The 20,031-nt window shown below is 45.5% G+C and overlaps 3 protein-coding genes across 3 annotated transcripts; 2 read left to right on the top strand and 1 right to left on the bottom strand.

Moving 5' to 3' along the window:
• The first annotated feature begins 5,467 nt into the window (after nucleotides 1-5,467).
• On the top strand, nucleotides 5,468-6,387 carry LOC127771287 (gibberellin-regulated protein 14-like). The gene is made up of 3 exons (XM_052297164.1): nucleotides 5,468-5,659; nucleotides 5,768-5,834; nucleotides 5,941-6,387. The coding sequence occupies exons 1-3, from the start codon at nucleotides 5,594-5,596 to the stop codon at nucleotides 6,123-6,125; spliced, it is 318 nt and encodes a 105-aa protein (XP_052153124.1). The 5' UTR covers nucleotides 5,468-5,593; the 3' UTR covers nucleotides 6,126-6,387.
• Nucleotides 6,388-11,554: 5,167 nt separating this feature from the next.
• On the top strand, nucleotides 11,555-12,904 carry LOC127771010 (peroxidase 31-like). The gene has a single exon (XM_052296802.1). It carries the CDS (start codon nucleotides 11,698-11,700, stop codon nucleotides 12,703-12,705), a length of 1,008 nt encoding a protein of 335 aa, XP_052152762.1. The 5' UTR covers nucleotides 11,555-11,697; the 3' UTR covers nucleotides 12,706-12,904.
• A 928-nt stretch (nucleotides 12,905-13,832) lies between these two features.
• Nucleotides 13,833-19,861, bottom strand: LOC127771009 (uncharacterized). The gene is made up of 7 exons (XM_052296801.1): nucleotides 19,587-19,861; nucleotides 18,029-18,165; nucleotides 17,038-17,078; nucleotides 16,336-16,934; nucleotides 15,755-15,835; nucleotides 15,225-15,287; nucleotides 13,833-14,295 (listed from the first exon to the last, which is right to left on the bottom strand). Exons 1-7 carry the CDS (start codon nucleotides 19,647-19,649, stop codon nucleotides 14,239-14,241), a joined length of 1,041 nt encoding a protein of 346 aa, XP_052152761.1. The 5' UTR covers nucleotides 19,650-19,861; the 3' UTR covers nucleotides 13,833-14,238.
• Between the last annotated feature and the right edge of the window lie 170 nt (nucleotides 19,862-20,031).

The following is a 20,031-nucleotide window of genomic DNA, read 5'->3' as shown; positions in this document are numbered from 1 at the left end:
CGCTGCTCCCCCCCTCGCTCAAATGGTGCCATCTCTTTCCCCCACTACTGGCGCTGCTTCTCCCCTTCACCAGTGTTTCTCCTCTCCACTGCCACCTCTTCTCCCCTCCGCCAGCTTCTCTCCTCTCCATTGCCATCGTTCCTCTCTCTCCCCACCCCGCCGGCGGCCTAGCAAACGAAGGCGGAAAGGGCGGTCGGAGGCGAAGGTGGCAAAGCCCTCTTTCTCTTCGCGAGTTGAGCTCCAGTGGCGGCGAATCGAGTTCTGGTGGCGCAAACCGAGCTCGGAGGCCGTGGATCGAGCTCTGATGGCGCCTGCGCCGACGTGGATGGCACGACTGCTCGTGGTGCCGGCGCTCCATGAGGACGTTCGCCTCGTCCTCCTCTCGCCAACCGATTTGATTGCAGTGGCGGCATCACCGTTGGATCTTCTTGGACGGCGGAGTTGGCGACTGATCTGTTGGTGGCCCGATGGTCTTCATCGACAGTGACCCTGACAACCCTTAGCGACGACGACCACGACGGCCCTCGGTGACGACAACCCCGACGTGTAGCGCTGTCACTTCCCCTTCTCCCCTCCCCGCCGACTTGGGCCCTGTGTCAGATGCTTGCAGGCGAGGATCTCGTAGCCAACATAAGACATGAGAAGCATTTTGGTCGTTAACACATGGGCCCACCTATTTTTCCTTCCATGACAGCCCAATGTCTTTACATGGCTGGACGAGTTTATACGTCACATAGGAGTGCAGTAAATGGTCTAAGGATAGACGGGCCTGCAGGCTGGCCCATATGCACGGACCTGAAGATATAGATGGCCATAAGGCCTGACGACCTGGCCCATGGCATGGCATTTTGGCCCCACCCAAGCACGGCATGGCCCGCCGGGGGCCGGGCCCGACCGTTGGGCTGTGCCTGCCCCCCCCCCCCCCCCCGGGGCACGTTGGGCCAGCACGGCACGATGGATGGGTCGCCAGCCAGGCCCGACACACAATGAGGAGTAAAAATAGACATATTATATGCCATGGTCCAAAGAATAGGGATGTAAAATAGACTTATTTTAGCTAGCTATATATGTGTGTGTGTCACAGCCCAAAGGGGAGGGAGGGAAAATAGACTTATTTTAAAAAAGGTACAATGGGCCACCCGTGCCTTCGGGCCGGTACGGCACGGCCCGATTGCTGGTGGGTCATGCTTGGGCCGGAGATGCAGCCCATGGGCCGGCATGGCCTGGCACAAAGTGCCGACCGGGCCATGTCGGCCCGATGGCTGGTGGGCCATGCTTGGGCCTACCCGATGGCGAGCTGTCCGCTATTCCCTTGGAAAAAACATGGGGGGCTGCTAGCTGGCGCGTGCGCGCCACCAGCGAGCACCTCCCTAACTACTCTATAGAGTAGTATTACCTCCCTAACAAATCTATAGTATTAGTTAACACCCACTTAATACTAATGACGAGTAATTAGGGAAAAATTTTTCGGGAGATTTTTTTACTAACAGATTGAAAAATTTTAAGTCAGATTTGAAAACTTTTGATTTAAGATTTAAATTTTAAAGTCAAATTTTGAAAACTTTTAACTCGAGATTTGAAAACTTTCAAGTCAGATTCGAAAACTTTTAAGTCCAAATTTGAAAGTTTAGAAAACTTTCAACTTGAGATTTGAAAACTTTCAACTCAGATTTGAAAACTTTCAACTCGAGATTTGAAAACTTTCAGGTCCAGATTTGAAAATTTTGAAAACTTTCAACTCGATTCAAAAACTTTCTAAGTCCATATTTGAAAATTTTGAAAACTTTCAACTTATAAATTTAAAAACTTTCAACTCGAGATTTGAAAATTTCGAAGTTAAGATTTAAAAATTACTAGTAAACTAATCACTAGTAAAAATATGGAACTAATCTATCCGTACGGGAGGAATAACAAACATCGAAAAAAAAGAAGAAACTGCGGCGTAAAAAAAAGAAAAAAAAGAGAGAAACGGAAACGCGTGTGTGCATGGGTCTTAGTGGGCCGGTGTACGCGCGGGCAACGCGTACGCGCGAGTTAGCGTTTCCCAAAAACATGAGCTGTCCTGCAGAGTCGTCGGCCTGGCCGCCTGGGCATATGGCGATGCAGTACTCCCTTGTCATCGTTGACTCAGGTGAGCTTGATATGGGTGGAAATTGGATTAGAGAAGCGGCAACGCGCGCAACGAAATACTCCCTCCGTTTCGAAATATTTGACACCGTTGACTTTTTAGCACATGTTTGACCGTTCGTATTATTTAAAAACTTTTGTGAAATATGTAAAATTATATGTCTACATAAAAATATATTTAACAATAAATCAAATGATAGGAAAAGAATTGATAATTACTTAAATTTTTTAATAAAACGAACGGTCAAACATGTGCTAAAAAGTCAACAGCGTCAAACATTTTGAAATGGAGGGAGTATTATTAACCTGGCCCGGCGGAAGGACGCCAGCCGATTTGCAACAAAATGTTGTTGCTAGCGCAGTTGATTCTCCCGCGTGAGATAAAAGTGGGATATTTTCCATCCACGGATTCATATATTCAACCACAAACTATTTTATCTCTTTCTTGTTCTTTATACAGGAGAAAGGGAGTAAATTTAGGGAGGAGTTTGTTTGGTGTTAAAGACGGAAGAGAAGTAGGATGTACAGGTGGATTGAAGGAGGAGAGAGAGAGAGAGGGGCAGAGGCATGGTACAATACATCATGGTATCTAAGAATCGGGTTGATACCAACCGGTATGGTCAGGGCCTGATACTGATCGTTATTAGGCACGATATCAACGGATAATTAGTCGATACCTATGTGTTGTCGTTTGATACCGTGAAGTATCACATGATATATCCATGATACATCATAGGTATCAGAAGTATTAGGATTCGATACCTATACGGCATCATCGTGTCCAGACGGGACCTTATGATATAGCAGCTTCCTTAATTAATTATACGCTAATGAGCTATTTAGAATGAGTTACCAAGGTTTGAACACATCCTTGGGTTTATAAGAAAAACATAATTCACTTTTTAAGTCCTTAAGATTTATTTTCTGTTCTGCTCTAGTCTATTTTTTTTCTCGAACGTGCAAAAGGATTGCACGTCAATATATTAAAAGAATATAATGTTTGTTACACGACGCAATCAGTCAGACCAACTTATCTCAAGAAAGGGGGGAAAAGACTAAAATAAAGAAGAGACGAAAATACTCTAGTCTATTTTATCCGTTTTAAAATAAATCAACCTAATACAAAACGTGACACATTATAGTTCTACGAATCTAAATAGTGTTAGGGTGTATCACATTCTATATTAGATTTATTTATTTTAAAACGAACTCACTCCGTATCATAATAAATCAATCTTTGGGATGAATTTGAAGGAACATATGTTCAGGTTTATTTTTAGAGTTTGATTTTATTTTATTTTTTTTAAGAATTGATGGTGCAGGGAGTACTCCAGGTCTCCAGCTGCTTGCTGAGGCGCTGATTTTTTCCAAGCCGATCCGACAAAGCCTGGGGCGGCGTGACGTGCCCCAGCACGCGATGTACTCCATGTAGGAGTAGCCTTGTTGTACGACATGGCCCAGGCTCCAGAGCCTCTCGCCTGGGCGCTCGCCCAGAGCAGTGCAGTGCATCGCACGCTCGCACATGCAACATGCTCCCCTGGCCCCTTCCCTCTCCCTCTCTCCCTCTCGGCTCTCGGTGGAATGCAGCTCAGCACCTGCACCCGCTGCGCACGGATCGCCCAGCCCTATCGCGCCTTCTCTCCTCTCGTACGCTCACCGGCGTGCCACTCACCAAACCCCCTACCATACGCTGTGTGTCTCTTCCCCGCGTGTCGCGTTGCACGGCGCGCGAGCCAATGACACTCTAAAATTTTACACATTTAAACATCTTCATGAAGTATTAAATATAGACTTAAAAAATAATTAATTGTACATATTACAACTATTCTGCGAGACAAATCTTTTAAACTTAATTGCTTTATGATTTAGCAATGTAGTGCTACAATAAATATGTACTAACGATTGATTAATTATGCTTAATAAATTCGTCTCGTGGTTTACTAATAAATACTGTAATTAGTTTTTTATTAATGTCCGAGCACCCCATACAACACTCTATATGTATATAATACATGATGGGACACATCAAAACTTTACGCCTATTGTCTAAACACCCCCTCAACGCTACCTTGTTCGTATGCCTGTTTTTTTCTTGTAACGGACGGTTGGATGTGGTAGAGTGATTTGTCCTCTGCTATTTGTTCTAAAGTCAAAACTGAAGGGCTACTAGCTTTGCACAGAAGAGTGTGGTGCCCTACGATACCGGGGTGTTTTGTTTAGATGCTACAATTTGCTAAACTTATGGCTAGGCTTTTTCATCAAGTAAAACTAGTGTTTGATTTGTTGTCACATTTGTAACATCACATTTTTTCTAAAGCAAAGTACTTACAAACTTTTGCCATGACACATCACACTTATAGCCAACAAATACTATAAAAACTAAGGATTAATTTAATCTATTTCATCGTAAATATATTATATTAGAAAAATAATATTACTATTTAGAAAATCGGTTAGATGCTATTGTAATATTTTAAAGTTAGAACCGTATCACTCCCTCACAATTTCTCTCCATCCCCATCCTTCAATTGTCATCTCCACTTCTTAGTTTTTGATAGCACATTGCCGGTCAACTCATCGTGCTAGTCGCTAGTCGTGTCTCTAATAGTGACGAGGACACGTAGCATTTCCTCCTCAAGCAAGAGGAGCAGTAGCAGCTTGTTTGCATGCGATGTCACTACAAGGATGGCTAGGCATCTTGATCAAGTTAGACTAGTGTTTTGGTTTATCGCCACACTTATAACATGCCATATTTTCTTTGAACTTATATCTCTATATAACATAGTCGTAATTTTTTTATTATAACTTGTCACATTTCTAGTCAATATACTCTCTCTGTTAAAAAAACATAATTTTAGGTTTTTTTTCCAACGTTTAACCATCCGCTTTATTTAAAATTTTATATATTTTTTTAAAAAAACGGTCAGACGTAAAGTATGATATGTTTTAACATATGCACTCTCCATAAAACGGATGGAGTAAAAACTACTCTATGACATGTCATTTGGCATATGGAGGCCCTTAAGCCCATTTACTTCCGCCCAGTGAACGTTGTTTACTCACCTTTTCCGTACGTGTCAAAGCTACTCCTCCGTAAAAAAAAAAAAGCAAACCTTGAATTTCCGTGTCCAACTTTAACTGTCCGTGAGTACTGGCGAGTGACTGACGGACTGACTGCATGCATGCATTCACTCCGACCGGAGCCAACCTGGCGCCTTGAGCCCTTGACCACGGCCACGTTCACCCCTACCCTGACACTTCCCACACACTGTGCCACTGCCACTCTCCAGCCTCCTTCACTCCCCTGCTTTGCTAGCTGCTCACTCTATTTAACCCGCCTCACTGGCCTCCCAGCACACTGCCAGCCAGCCAGCCACTCATCAATCACTCAAGGCCCCTCCTCCTCTCTCCATCAAGAGAAGCTCTACCTCGGCCCGTCCTCGCCCGCCGGCCGGCCGCCGTCGCCATGGCTCCCGGCAAGCTCGCGGTGTTCGCCCTCCTGGCGTCTCTCCTCCTCCTCAACACCATCAAGGTAAAAGCACACACAAATGCACAACTAGCTGCATAAACACACACATTCATGTGTTCTCTTCTTGTGCTCTAATAGTTGGCCGAATGCATGGTTGCTTGTATTTTGTAGGCCGCAGACTACCCTCCGGCTCCTCCCCTTGGGCCGCCTCCCCACAAGATCGTAGACCCCGGCAAAGGTATGTACTGCACGGTGCCCACATTTGCCTGAACAACCCGAGGCAGCTCATTTCATTGTGCTACTGATGATAACCTGGCGCGCTTGGTTGGTTGGTTTGGTGGCAGACTGCGTGGGGGCGTGCGACGCGCGGTGCAGCGAGCACTCGCACAAGAAGCGGTGCAGCCGCTCCTGCCTCACGTGCTGCAGCGCGTGCCGCTGCGTCCCGGCGGGCACGGCCGGCAACCGGGAGACCTGCGGCAGGTGCTACACCGACTGGGTCTCGCACAACAACATGACCAAGTGCCCGTGAGCTAAGCGCGCACGAATACGATCCGTCTGCCTGCCTAGATCTAGCTTAATTTAGCTTTGCATTGCTCCTAGTTGAGTAGTTGGTGTTGTCCGTTGGGTTTCTGTCTTTCCAGAGTTATCCTTTTTTCTTTTTCTTTTTTTTTCTTCCTGAGAGAAGAGAGGGTGTTGACGAGCTGTTACTGTTAGTACTCTGGACCTCTAGTATGTTTTGTTGTGTAAAAAAGGACTAGTGAAATCCATCTCGGCTTGAATCACGCTTGATATATTTTGGTCTCGTTTGCTTCACATGTTCGAAGGAGTGTTCTTGCTCGAGACAATGCTCTGCGATATCTGCGCCCTTTTCTGGTCAGTAACTCTGGGATGGGGACGATGGGTTAACATGTTGGGGTAGAGGAAATGCTTTTTCCATAACAGCATGAGCTGTTGGTGGAAAAACAGAGACTTCTGGTCGGAATTAGCCTGGAAAAAAAAAACTTTTCTCGATGTTCACGTGAAACCGAATAACCGATGTACTACCCTCCATCCTAATCAATTTAATCAATTTGATCATTTCTCCGTCCCAATTTAATCATCTCTAAATATTTTTGAGATTATTTTAAATTAATCATCATTTAACCGATATCTATTCGTGTTCAAGTCCTTGACATCTTTGTTGTTTACGTGTGCAAGAGTCATTGTTGTACTATATACTAGATGCTAGATGGTACCCAGTTTTTTACCTTTATCAATTATCCATAGATTATAAATAATTGGATTGTATGGTGTGTCTTTTGGATGGAAGAGATGTAATTTATACCCTTTATGAATCATCTAAAAGCTTAAATTGAGGTGATGTGAATAGAAGCAATTTACACCCTTGACGAATCATCCAAAAACTAAAAACAATTAAGATAATGTGACATCATTAGAGAAGAGAGAATTAGCATTAACTATACTTAGTGGGGATGAACTTTATAGATATATATATATGATCTGTTCGTTTATCTGTGTATGAATAAATGATATCGTGGTATGGTTAATATAAAACTTTGACCGGTGAGGTTTAATTTTAAATAAAAATGATCAATGAGGTTTAATTGTAAAAGAAACGATGCAATCTTGTTCTCACTACCATTTATAACAAATTGGAAAGGAAGAGAGTAATACAAATCTTGCACGCAGCGACAGGTTGTTCACCAAAACCCACCGTGCCACTACGAAGTTGTGATAGGGACAAACTCCACAAGATCGTGGAGACAGGAGGCATGCCAAGTTGTCAACTGAGATCATGAGCAATTAACGAGAAAGCGCGAGAGGAATCTTCACGGAGGATAAACATGCATGATGCATCCAAAGCAAAGAAAAACTCGAAGAAAAGAAAAACTTTAGCCTCCGGTCCCAGCTCCAAGCCTCCACCAATCCATCCATAGCACACACTGCAAATGCTGCACGTACCGTCTGCATTATCGCCATGTACATACACTCTGTCAGTCCTTGTGTCGCATGCGTTGTCGTGTTGCCAGGACCGCCGGATATGCTTGTCCATGTACTACAGTGTAGTAGTGGAGGAGTACTATCTTTAAGCTAAAAGTCGTGGAATACTATGGGAGTAAAAAGAGGAGGCACGGGGGGAGTAACGCTACCAACTTCCACCAAGTTTTGTCACTGGTGCCATGTCCGTTTGTGCTGCTGTGGTTGCTTAGCCCAAGATCCAGAACGTTCATCGTGGTTGGTTGCAAACACAATGTGTCACGTACGATTCGTGGATGCAAACACCGGTAGTCGTGACACCAACCATTTTCGGCTGAATGTGTCTCCATTGACCAGTGACCACTGCTCATGCGCAGCAGAAGTACGACGCACCAGCTGACCAGCCATTGGGAATGCGGTGTCCCGGCCATTGCAACTCGCCTACTCGCAATCTCGCGTGTCCTGGCCATTGGGAGCAGTGAGTTTGCTTCGTTAAGTCTGGTAGTTGACATGTTGAAAGCCCACTACGTTGCGCGGGCCGTATCAGGCTGAAGGCCTGAATCCTCGCGAGAAACACTACAGGCCACGGCGTTGGTGGTCCAAAAATTTGTTTTGGACGCGGTGCGGAATCCAGGCCCATGCGCCCCACGGTCGCCGCATGTCCTCCCACCCACCCGCGTACGCCTCACAGTCCGCACATCGTCCCACCCAACCGCGAGAGGGGACGCGTCAAGACGGAGTCGTCCCGGTCTGGAACTGAAGCCGCGGATCGCTGCAGTAGCACAGCAAAGCTGTCGTTGGGCCGCCGCGTTCTGGTGGTGGGTGCTGCGATGCGTCGTCTGCTCGGTCGCACTTCGGTTTTGGGCATTCCCAGGTCGCAGCTTCTCGTCGGGGCACGTTTTTTTTTTCCCTCTCTCTCTCTTTCTCTTGTTGATGTTATGTTAACGAACAGCTGGCATTGACAGTGGAGGTGTTGTACCGCTGTGAAACACGGGCAAATTAATTTACATCCACAGATGAGACGTTTTGTTGGCACATGCTGCCGTGCGTGCATACGAGAGCCGGGTTGGCTGGTCGGTCCCCTGAACAATTTATGCCCATATTCGTCTTATTAGAATGTGTCCTATTTTGGTATGAGATTAAGTTTATTTCAGACGGAGGAAGTACTCCCTCTTTTTTTAATAGATGACGTCGTTGACTTTTTTCTCATATATTTGATCATTCGTCTTATTCAAAAATTTTATGCAAATGTATAAGATATAAATCACACTTAAAGTACTATAAGTGATAAAACAACTCATAACAGAATAAATTATAATTGCGTAAATTTTTTGAATAAGACGAATGGTCAAACATGTGAGAAAAAATCAATAGCGTCATCTATTTAAAAAACGAAGGTAATATGTTTTATCTACCTAAAATCTCTTGTATTTTGGACGGATGGAGTAATGTATACTCCCTCCGTCCTGAAAAAAGGCAAACCCTAGGTTTCCGTGTCTAACTTTAACTGTTCGTCTTATATGAATTTTTTTATAATTCGTATTTTCATTGTTGTTAGATGATAAAACATGATTAATATTTTATGCGTGACTTGTCTTTTTAATTTTTTTCATAATTTTTTCAAATAAGACGAACGGTCAAACGTTGGGCACGGAAATCAGTGTTTGTCTTTTTGGGACGGAGGGGGTAGTCCTGTGAACCCTGAGGCGTGTGCGCTAAGTATGGCTTCAAACTCCAAAGCAGCAGTAAATCATTAGGGCATCACAATGTGGTGTAAAAGTAGTCCATAAGCAATAGAATATTCCATTCAGCCACCTATTACACCTATTACCATTGTGTAACTAGTCCATATAGAAAAAATAGCAAAAGATACCAAAAGATACCTATATGCATATGGACTACCCATATGAAATAAATTATACTATCTATCTCTGCTCCTCTCTCTTCTCCTAATGATACATTGTATCTATATATATTATAGAGATTGCTATAGGGATAAACTATTTATGTGGGTCCTTTCTATATCTATATGGATCAATTTACCATATACATTGGTGATGGCTTAGGGCTAGTGCTCTGCTCCCCTCGTGATGATTCTCTCCCGTTTGTCCATACCTAGCCTACGCTACGCTACCCGGCCTCCACGGCCGAAAGAAGACGCACTAAAACCACACAGCTGGAGCAATGCTGCGAGACAGACAGGAAGATCGATCGATGCATCTGGAGACCACCAAAACAAGCTGCGACCGGGCCCGGTGTGAACCCCAAGCACCTCTCGCAGCCAGTTTGCCTGCATCCATCCGTTTCCGGCGGCCGCGTCGATCGCGCGCGCGGTTATACGTGACGCGCGCAGAGAGGGGCGCGCGCGCGCGCGCGGCCGGGTGGCCGGGGCGGCGGCTTCCGCGCTACCGCTCCTCGTGCTCCTCTCTCGGAGTCTTTGTCTGCGGCTAGCTAGTCGTCTCGTTTGCCATGTCGCAACAACGATCTTCTTCGGTGCTGCCCGTGAAGAGCGCACTTCTTTTTTTTTCTCCGTGGAACGCACCCACACCAGCAACGGTGCTGCCGTACTGGCCACACATAACAGCACTACGTACAGCAGCGCAAATGCAGCCTGCCGTTGTCGATCAGTGAAGCAACAGTACCGCGCTAGCCTAGTTACCTACCGCTGCTAGATCGCTACTCCACTGAAGCGTAACGTTAGAGTATCATTGGCTATTTTAGACTCTTCATATGTCTATTTAGCCAACTATCAAAAAAAGTAGCTAGTTATAATTGCCTTTTACTTCAACAGTCTCTCCATCCCATTCTCCAATTTGACGGTGGGTCCCACACGTCAGTCTCTACTACTTCTTTCCTTTTATATATGAGCCCGCGTGCATGTGGATGAGGCGGCCGCGGGAGGAGTTCGACGGAGCCACGGAGGGGGTCGCCACACGAGATCGGCGGTGGTCGAGACGGTGATGGGGGCTGTAGCTTTGACGAGGATTTGGCCGCCGCCGCTGCTAACTGCTTTGCCGAGGCGGACGGCGGTGCCGACGATGGGGGCCGAGTTGGCGGAGACGACGCCGGTGACGAGAAGAGCATGAGCCGGGAGGACATCGACGCGGCGCCGGGGCCGGGAGGATGGGGCAGCGGCGCTGGGCAGATAGAGTGCTGGGAGGGCGTCCGGCGGTGGCGTTGCACGGATGGGGCGGATGGGGAAAGGGGGAGAGATAGGATAGAGGGTGAGACCCACACCAGATGGCAAGCCGTCCTGGCTGGCCAACTTTGGCAAGTAAGGAGGGGAATTTAGCCAGCCGGATAGCTTGGAGAGTCATTTGGCTAGTTTGTTGGAGTAGATTTTTTTTCCAAGTTAGCCAAATTTTAGCTTGTAGAGTCATTTGGCTAGTCTCTTGGAGATGCTCTAATCTGGGGAGTTTTGTTGGAAGGTTAAAATTATAAGAGTCAAAACGAAACGAAGGCATATCCGGACAAAGAAATTTGCACGTAACGATCAGGTCCAAACCACAGCCCACACAGGCTACTGAAGCTAGGATGGGAGCGTAAAATCTCCAGGACACGTTGGGGGTAGCTTTCAGTTTAGTCTAGTGCATGTGCAGGGCTTCCCATCCCATGCACCAGATGCGTATGGCCAGGCCACCCAAAGTATATGTGGCGTGCAGCGTGCTATGTGGCCGCTGGCTACGTTTCGCACCAATTAATATTGGAGCTATCGTTCTTCCCATCATCATTATCTGCTCGAGTAAGACGGATCATGTATACTACTACCATGATGATGAGTCATTTTAACAGTCTGCAAGTACTAAAAGTAAGTACTAGTAGTAATTTGAGACTGTTTCCGTTGGTGAAAGTAAAGAAAAACTGTATATGCTGAAATGGCGCCGCAAGCAGAGGAGGAACATCCGTCCGTTCCCGGCCTCGAGCTGCTCTCCCGTCTTTACAATCCACCGCGTACTACCGCCTCCACCCCTTAAACCCCAGCAATTAATTCACTCTCCACTACACTCCCACTCTCCACTAATCCCCCTCACCTCCTCTCTTTCTATCTCTCTCTCTCTCTCTCCACCACCTTTCCCCCCTCTCTCTCCTCCCCCAAATCGAGCCAAGAATCACCGCCGCCGCCAATGGGCGCGCTTCTCCTCCGCTGCGCCCTCCTAGCCCTCGCCGCCGGCCTCGTCGCCGCGCGCGGCGGAGGCGGCGGCGGCGCGGGGGCGGCGGGTAGGCTGTCCCCCAACTACTACCGCCACAGCTGCCCGCGCGTGGAGCGGATCGTCGCGGACGTCGTCGCCGCCAAGCAGCGCGCCAACCCGTCCACGGCGGCGGGCACGCTCCGCCTCTTCTTCCACGACTGCTTCGTCGGGGGGTGCGACGCCTCGGTCCTCGTCTCCCCGCTCTCCGCCGACCGGTCGCCCGAGCGCGCCGCGGAGATCAACCTCTCCCTCCCGGGCGACTCCTTCGACGTGGTGGCGCGCGCCAAGGCCGCGCTCGAGGTGGCCTGCCCGGGGACCGTCTCCTGCGCCGACATCCTCGCGCTGGCGGCGCGCGACCTCGTGGGCATCCTCGGCGGGCCCCGGTTCCCCGTCGCGCTGGGCCGCCGCGACGCGCGCCGGTCCGACGCGCGCGACGTCGAGGGGAACCTCCCGCGCACCAACATGTCCGCGCGCGCCATGGCGGTGCTGTTCGCGCGCAAGGGGTTCACACCGCGGGAGCTCGTGGCGCTCGCCGGCGCGCACACCGTGGGATTCTCCCACTGCGGCGAGTTCGCGCACAGGCTGTACAGCTTCAGGAGCGCCGACGGGTACGACCCGTCGCTGAACCCGGCGTTCGCGCGCGCGCTGCAGAGCTCCTGCGCCAACTACAGGAGCGACCCGACCATCTCCATCTTCAACGACATCATGACACCGGGCAAGTTCGACGAGGTCTACTTCAAGAACCTGCCGCGCGGGCTCGGCCTGCTCGCCTCCGACGCCGCGCTGTGGGAGTACCCGGCGACGAGGGTGTTCGTCCAGCGCTACGCCGACAACCGGACGGCCTTCTTCGAGGACTTCGCCGCGGCGATGCAGAAGCTCGGCGCCGTCGGCGTCAAGACTGGCCGCCAGGGCGTCGTCAGGCGGCACTGCGACGTCCTCTGATCATCTGATTCGGTCTCCTTGTGTGTAATGGTGCGGCCAAAATCTGGCAATTTATTAGGATTTTGGATTCAACGAGCTTTGTCTGAATTTGTGATGTGTTTACGTCGAAATTGTGATGATACTCTACACGCAGTGGAAGGTGAGTGAGGGTGAACAAGGCCGGGACTCAACGTTGGTGTTCTCAGCTTTGCTGTTACTACATGTCATTATCGTTAACCATGTGCGTCCCTACATCCTACAATAGGAAAGATGTTCATGTCGATGTCGTTGTCCAAACCGGCTCAATTATGCGCTTATTAGAAAAAAAAGCTTAATCTCGCGTGAAAAGCCACGCCACGGAGCCCCAGCTGCGAGCAGAAAAAACAAACGGTGGATTGCCTCTCGTGCTGTAAAAAACACCAATCCACCACAACAAGCGGGATAGCCGCCCGCTGCGCACATGGAGGCGAAAGGCGGCATTTGCTTCGTACTCTTCCCACCGAGCGGTTGAAGCGCAGCACCAGCACGGGGCATAATAAATCGGCCAACCTGTGGGTTGCTCTGCTGCTCTAGACCGATGAAACAGTGCAAGGCCGGTACTTGTCGGGTGGGAGCTTTTGGTTGCGTTGTTGATCGGCTGACAACGAAGGCCAGGTAGCGCCGTTAAAGAGCCGAAGCATGAAGCATCCTATCCTGATGATTAATTCGGCAGGGACAGGAAGCATCTGGGTGCTGCAGCAATAGTAGATCCCACTCCTTTCTTGTTATAATCTGGATTACCAGTAATTAGGTACGATGTTCATGGTCGCCTCGAGGGAACAGTTGGCGTAAATGCGCAATAATTTGCCAAATTAGGACCGAGCTTAAGGTATAGTACTCCGTACTAATTTGCTCGTACTGAACGCCCATTAGAGCTGGTGGCTCCCAATTGACAGATGTGCACGGGGTTTGGCCTATGTATATAAACGAGACACATGCAACCATCCGTCAGTGCATTTTTTTGTACAGTGACCAAAGATTATCATTCTACAGGAGAATTATACCATTATAGCTTCAGCACACAATTATAGACCATGACGGACTTACGCGTACAAACTAGCAACCGAGGTAAACAGGAAGGGTATTAACACCGAAAATACTTAACAAAAAAGACAACGGTCTGCTTCGCATTCTGTACACAATCTTAACACTAGTATGTTCCAGTAAACTCAATTGCCAACGCTCCCAGGTCATAAAGCATGGGATTTCGATTACAGGTCATCGATGTTCCCAATTCCCAAAGAGGAAGAAAAAACTGACTGGTTAGTGTAGCAAAGCTACATATCCATGTTTCAGATCCTGCTACACAAGGGGCAGGTCGTGAATAACAGGATTGGGATCATCAGCTGACAGATAAGATTATGCATGCCAAGAAAAGCGATGCGTTGATCTATCAGCAATGAAACGGATTGACTAGAGCACTAGACCATTGGGATATACAAGATCTGCAATGAAGCAGCTTACACCAATAAATTGTCATTGCCCACGAACGCCCCAAGTTCCTGAGCATGCTGTTCATCTACGCCGTTTTGAATAAGGTGCCACTGCCTGGAGAATCTTCTTTCTAGGACCCTGATCCATCAAATAATATTCCACGAGTCAAAATTACTGCAAATAACACTAGCATGTTTGAGATGCTGATAATCTCTGCTAGATGCTCTAGGTGAAAGGAGACCTCCCATTTCGTGGGGTTCAATTAATTAAGCATGCTAGCAGACTTCAGGAAAACACAGCATATAGTGCAACACATCCTTGCAATAGCAGTTAAATGAGATGGTGGACCTATAACCTGGATTGTGTTACAACACGTCTAAATACACAAACAGAATCATAGTTTTACAAATCAGGCTTGACATTAAAATGTTATACTTGCTGGCATGTGATGAGATGGCAAGTTGCTAGCACAAATATTAGGCAGCACTGCATGCCACAGCCCTGTGTAACCCATTATGTTCAAATGTTGAGCAAACGTGACCAGCTTGAATGAATTGGATTCTTGGAGTGGAAACTTTTAGTGAGACACAAAAATCTACTCTCATCGAGACAAGCTCTGGTAGGCTGGTGCACTAATCTGTTATGTACTAAATGAGTGATTGATATAGTTTGCAGGTCCTTTTGACTTGACGATTCAAACTAACTCTAATCACAGATTCACAGTCCATTATGCAGTATCCAGATTATAATTCAAACCAATGATAAGAACAATAGTACTTCAGTAACAAAATACTCGGAACTAGAACATTTCTACTCCCTCTGTTTCATACTATAAGTCGTTCGACTTTTTTCCTAGTCAAAGCTCTTTAGGTTTGACCAAGTTTATAGAAAAAAATACTAACATTTACAATACCAAATATGTTTGTTTTGTATTGAAAATGTTAATATATTTTTCTACAAACTTGATCAAACTTAAAGAATATTGACTAAGTCAAACGACTTATAATATGAAATGGAGAGAGTACATATATGTAAAGATGCTAGTATGAATAAAAAGTACATCTTACCATTGGTACCCCTATTTCCTTCAGGTCACTGTCTCCCATCTGACTCAATGCAGCCATATCCACCTGTGGGCAAACAAATAATAAACAATAAGGAAAGAAAACATTGGCATCGCCAGTGAACACTCAAAAAACTTACTATTAGCTTGAACACATGCATAAGTACTCACTAAAACAGGCATATGCTTACTGGATATTGCATGACCTAAAAAAATGCTTATGGTGGTGACCCACATACACTTGGAACATGCAGCATGTAGTGAATAATTGTGTGCGTAAGTATAAACAAAGCTGCTAATGAATAGCTTACAGGAAAGAACACAAGAGCTTTTTTCAGAAAGTAGAAACCAAATAACCCGTAGCAAGCAAAAGGTCAAATACAAAAGGCATTCAAATACTAATACATGAGCCAGTAAGGTACTCCATGGTTAACAGAAATGATTATCCACAAAAAAGAACACCATAAATATAGCAATCATATTAGAACCATAATTAGGTTTAAGGTTGGAAATGAATCAGTAACGGTCAATCACCTCTTCAGCATGGAAGAGGAAGACATACTTCTCAAGTCCTAGTGAATTCAGCAACCCAGTAACTGTTAGCGGTACTTCTGGCTGCAAAATTGCATACAGCAATGTCAGAGAATTGCAAGAACAAATGATAGTTAAGAAAACACAAAATCAGAAACTCGCTAATAAAATTAGTAGAGCACCTCAGCTAGTTACAAGCATAACTAGTTGAGCTCTTATACGGATAACTAAAGTTATCATGTCATATTGAATGGAAGCAGAGTGTTGTCCGTTGTCACAAATGGAAGTTGTACTGTATGATCTGTACCAGCAAGTAAATGCAAAAGATCATGCTTCAACAATGTGACTAAAGGTCTTCTGGTTCCAATGCAGTAGTAACAAACGACTACAAGATGAACCTTATTATTACAGATATATCTTTCTTAAGGTAACTTTTTATTCAATAATAAATATAAAACAGAACACATGGTTCAAAATAATTCCAAATGCCAAGAATAAATAATGAAACTAATTTAGCTAAGTTTTGCTTTTTACTCAGACTCATGACTAAATTAAATATACAAGAGGAAGTACAAAATACAAACCATCACAGGAGCTGTAGGCATCACTGTAGCAGATGAAGCAACTCCATTTGCTGGCTGAGTTGTATCAATAGAAATGGTAGACTTGCCAGCATAAGGTTGAGTTCTTAATGCATCAGGAGCGTCTCTAGTGATGAGACCTGAAGTCCTTGAGGTACCAGCAGATCTAATGGGTGGCATGGAACGAATATGATCATATGTTCTTGAGGGAGACATATCTCTGCGAGCACTTTTAAGTTTTTCAGGGGACCTGTGCCTCAAATTACCAGACCACGAGGAATAAGCTTCTCTTGAAGAGCCCAACTTCAACAAATCATCCATGCTTCTTGCAGAAGGAATTCGACTAGGAAGAGCAGATGTCCTTGGCTCAGGGAGCCTCTCTCTCATGCCATATCTTGACCTTAATTCTGGAATCTTATCTCTTCCGTCATATCTAGACCTTGATTCTGGAACATGTCCTCTTGCATCATACCTCCGTATATTCTTAGGTTTCCTGGAAAGCTTTTCACGGAGATCCACTCCATTCTGTTCTGCACCACCATTGCTAGACAAGCCTTTCTTCATAAGCTTCAATCTCAAATCATCCCTACCGACCTGGCAATCTTTATGTGGTATATTGGTATGCACAAAATATCAGTGTCAAACAGGGGTCATTTACATTTTAGTGGATAAGCAAGAAAACGAAGTGTTCATCATCACCCGTACCATTATCTCCATGCTGCAAACCATTGGTTTCTATCTGTCGTCTGAAAAGTGAGTAAAAAATTTCTGGCATGAGAAAGTAAAATATCTAAGCAATTGATTAGGATTGAAACAATCATATCTATCGGAATGCAAGGGAGATAACGAAACTAACATGATATATCTAATTATATCATCTTGTAAATGGTATAGTAAGCAACTACTTTCTAAGGAAAACAGAATAACATAACAGACCAAAGCTATCAAATAAAGCATAATTGTTATTGACTTATAAATGTAGGAACACTAGTTGAGCAAAATAAAAAAAGCTTGTGCATGTCCGCATGTCTAGACTCTAGATCAGCTAACACGAATGAGAGAGCAAATGGTACCGCAATCAACAAACAGAAAACTGCTCTGCTATTAAGTATCAAGTACATACATAAATGAAAGTAAACCACTCAATACTCCATACAATATTAGAGTGTTATTAACAAATTTGATAAATTATTGATCCAACAGTTGTAATTCAAATATACATGCTAAATGATCAACTGGTCGAACTTAATTAACCAATGACATGTTTAGTAACACATATCTGATCCATGACACATAATAGGGGGTGCATAACAATCAAAGGACACTCAACATGCACAAAACAATACTCGTAGTTTGCTATAGTTTCTGCAATACTATTTACAGCCCCTGTTATCTAGTTAGTATGTGGTGGTAGTCAGGCCCACATGTCATTGGTGGCAATCAAAACAACATTTTCCTCTTATTCTCTCCTCCAGTGACAAAACAGACCCCACCACCACATTGGATCATACTAGCACACCATTTCAGTCAAAACAACAATCAAATAGGGTGGAAGAGCATATTTCAACTGGTTCTCAGGGTTGAGGGGCAGATTTTAGTGATTTTCTAGCTGAGGTATGAAAAATAGATGGAGCCAAGAGTTGTCGGGCAAGAAAGGCTTTTCCCACAATTAACTTTGTAGGTCCAAGACAGATACCTTTTGTTACGCTGCTGGCCATCATACGACTCAGAACCAACCATATTATTTCCTAGTCTGTCCCTCACAGATCGTTTTCTTCCTAAGTGCACACCATCATCATTATCAATGTCAGATACAGCTCGCCTTTTGACAACCTGAAACAAACAAAAGTTAGATGAAGAAGCTGAAACTGAATAACTGATGGACTTCAAAAAGGGCAAAAACAAATGAGCAACACAAGGCATGCCTATCAAGCCTGCTACATTAACAATTTCACATCATAGAATAGCTTGAAAACAGGAATGAATTAGAGCATGTTTTGATCCTCCACTCATAGCCAGGCTAAGATAGGCTAACCCGTTTGATCTCTAGCTCAAAGAAGCAAGTCTGCTTGTTTGGTTCAAACACCTTACTGCTTGCCAGCACAATCTCCAGACGGTTGTAGCACTTCTTTGACTGCATGCACACCACAGGATGGGCACACTGTGTTGTTTCATGGGAGAGCTGAATTGGCTTTTGACGGTTGGCAAGGATATGCTGGCAGTTATTGGCCACTTTGCCTGGCAAAGCAAGATTAGTTTGCATCTACCAAACAGCTGTCCTTGCCAAGCAAGGCTAGTTTCACTCTTGCCTAGGATCCAAACACCCCCCTTAACCCACCAAGTTCAGGATATCTACAAACTTTCTATAGTTTCAAAGGATCAATATAAACATAAGGAATAGGTAGCCTAAGCTATTCAGATAAGAATGGTAAAAATGCAAACTGAAATGAGATTATGTTTACATGCGTTCTAGTGCATTATCATCAACAGCATATAAGTTTTGGATTCAGAGTATGCAATAACGGATAATCATAATCAATATAGCCAACAGGGTAGAACAGAATAGGGCATACTATTAAGCAAAAGTTACAAGAAAACATCTGCTGAGCCTTTCTAATTTCTTGTCCTCTCTTTTTATTTTCAGACATTCAAGTATGTTTCCTTTCATAGATGTGTATATTAGCAACGTAATCACATCAAAATCCACATTGGCGCGCACTCATCATCCCATCCAACTATGCACCCATCACAACAATTACTATCCCTGGACTAAATAGCTACTCTAACTGCAATAGATCGAGAGACTCCTCTCCTAAACTAAAACTCATAAATTTCAGATTGGATTATCCATACACCTCATGTTTGTTCACGCTTTTCACCTATAGAATTATCAACTTTTTTTTCCAACACATCTAGCGATACCTTCCGCACATTGTGAAATCGTAATCTCAAAAAACAGCACCTGATTTTAGACTTCAACAATCAATCAACACAGAGCAGAACTGCATCCAGCGTCCTATCCTCGACCTACGGCACCAAACACCTTAATCGAAGCAAATATCAGCGAACCATTGCGACTATCGATTCCCCACATATGCCACAGCTACATTTACTAAAAAGCGAAGCAAAGCGGTCGCACCTCGATTCCATCGATGGGATCATTCGGATTTCGTCGCTAATCGAATCCACGACCGGGGCATCAAAACGCAGTATATTAATTAGAGAGAATCGGATCCGACGTGACGTCTTCTCACCTGACCGCTGCGGCCGAGGGTGATGGTGACCTGGTGCCTGGATGACGACGCCGAGGAGGCCATCGCCGACACCCGCCGGTGAGAGGGACGACGACGGCGGCGCTGCTGGGAGGGAGGAGCGGGAGGCGGCGCGGCGCGTGGAGGAGAGGCGCCGGTTAGGGTTTCGGGGGGAATGGATTGCGAATTGGCGATTGGCCGATTGGAGGCGTGGAGTTTACCGGCGCTCGAGACGGGAGGGGGACGGACTCGCTTTGGTGGCGGAGAGTTTTTTTTTTCCCCTTTTCTTTTGATCTCTTTTGGATTTTGGGCTATTTCACTCGATTTTCAATTTTTTTTCGTTCATTTTATGGTCTCTTTTTGCGATTTTTTTTTCTCGTCTTCAAAATATACAGTGCTGTTTTTTATTTTCAAAATCAGGGGGTCTTAAGCAATGACAACGAGATTG

This window comes from Oryza glaberrima, chromosome 4 (assembly GCF_000147395.1).
Source record: "Oryza glaberrima chromosome 4, OglaRS2, whole genome shotgun sequence".
Taxonomy (NCBI): Eukaryota; Viridiplantae; Streptophyta; class Magnoliopsida; order Poales; family Poaceae; genus Oryza; species Oryza glaberrima.
Note: the sequence above shows the minus strand (reverse complement) of the source record. Positions and strands in the feature narration are given on the sequence as shown.

Bases quoted from the DNA above. Each gene is read 5' to 3' on its own strand.
- LOC127771287 (XM_052297164.1), top strand. From the start codon at position 5,594: ATGGCTCCCGGCAAGCTCGCGGTGTTCGCCCTCCTGGCGTCTCTCCTC. The intron at 5,660-5,767 runs GTAAAAGCACAC...TGTATTTTGTAG, and splicing joins TCCTCCTCAACACCATCAAG to GCCGCAGACTACCCTCCGGC. The intron at 5,835-5,940 runs GTATGTACTGCA...GTTTGGTGGCAG, and splicing joins GATCGTAGACCCCGGCAAAG to ACTGCGTGGGGGCGTGCGAC.
- LOC127771010 (XM_052296802.1), top strand. From the start codon at position 11,698: ATGGGCGCGCTTCTCCTCCGCTGCGCCCTCCTAGCCCTCGCCGCCGGC.
- LOC127771009 (XM_052296801.1), bottom strand. From the start codon at position 19,649: ATGGCCTCCTCGGCGTCGTCATCCAGGCACCAGGTCACCATCACCCTC. The intron at 17,079-18,028 runs GTATCTGTCTTG...CTCACTTTTCAG, and splicing joins GGCCAGCAGCGTAACAAAAG to ACGACAGATAGAAACCAATG. The intron at 16,935-17,037 runs GTACGGGTGATG...TACCACATAAAG, and splicing joins TTTGCAGCATGGAGATAATG to ATTGCCAGGTCGGTAGGGAT.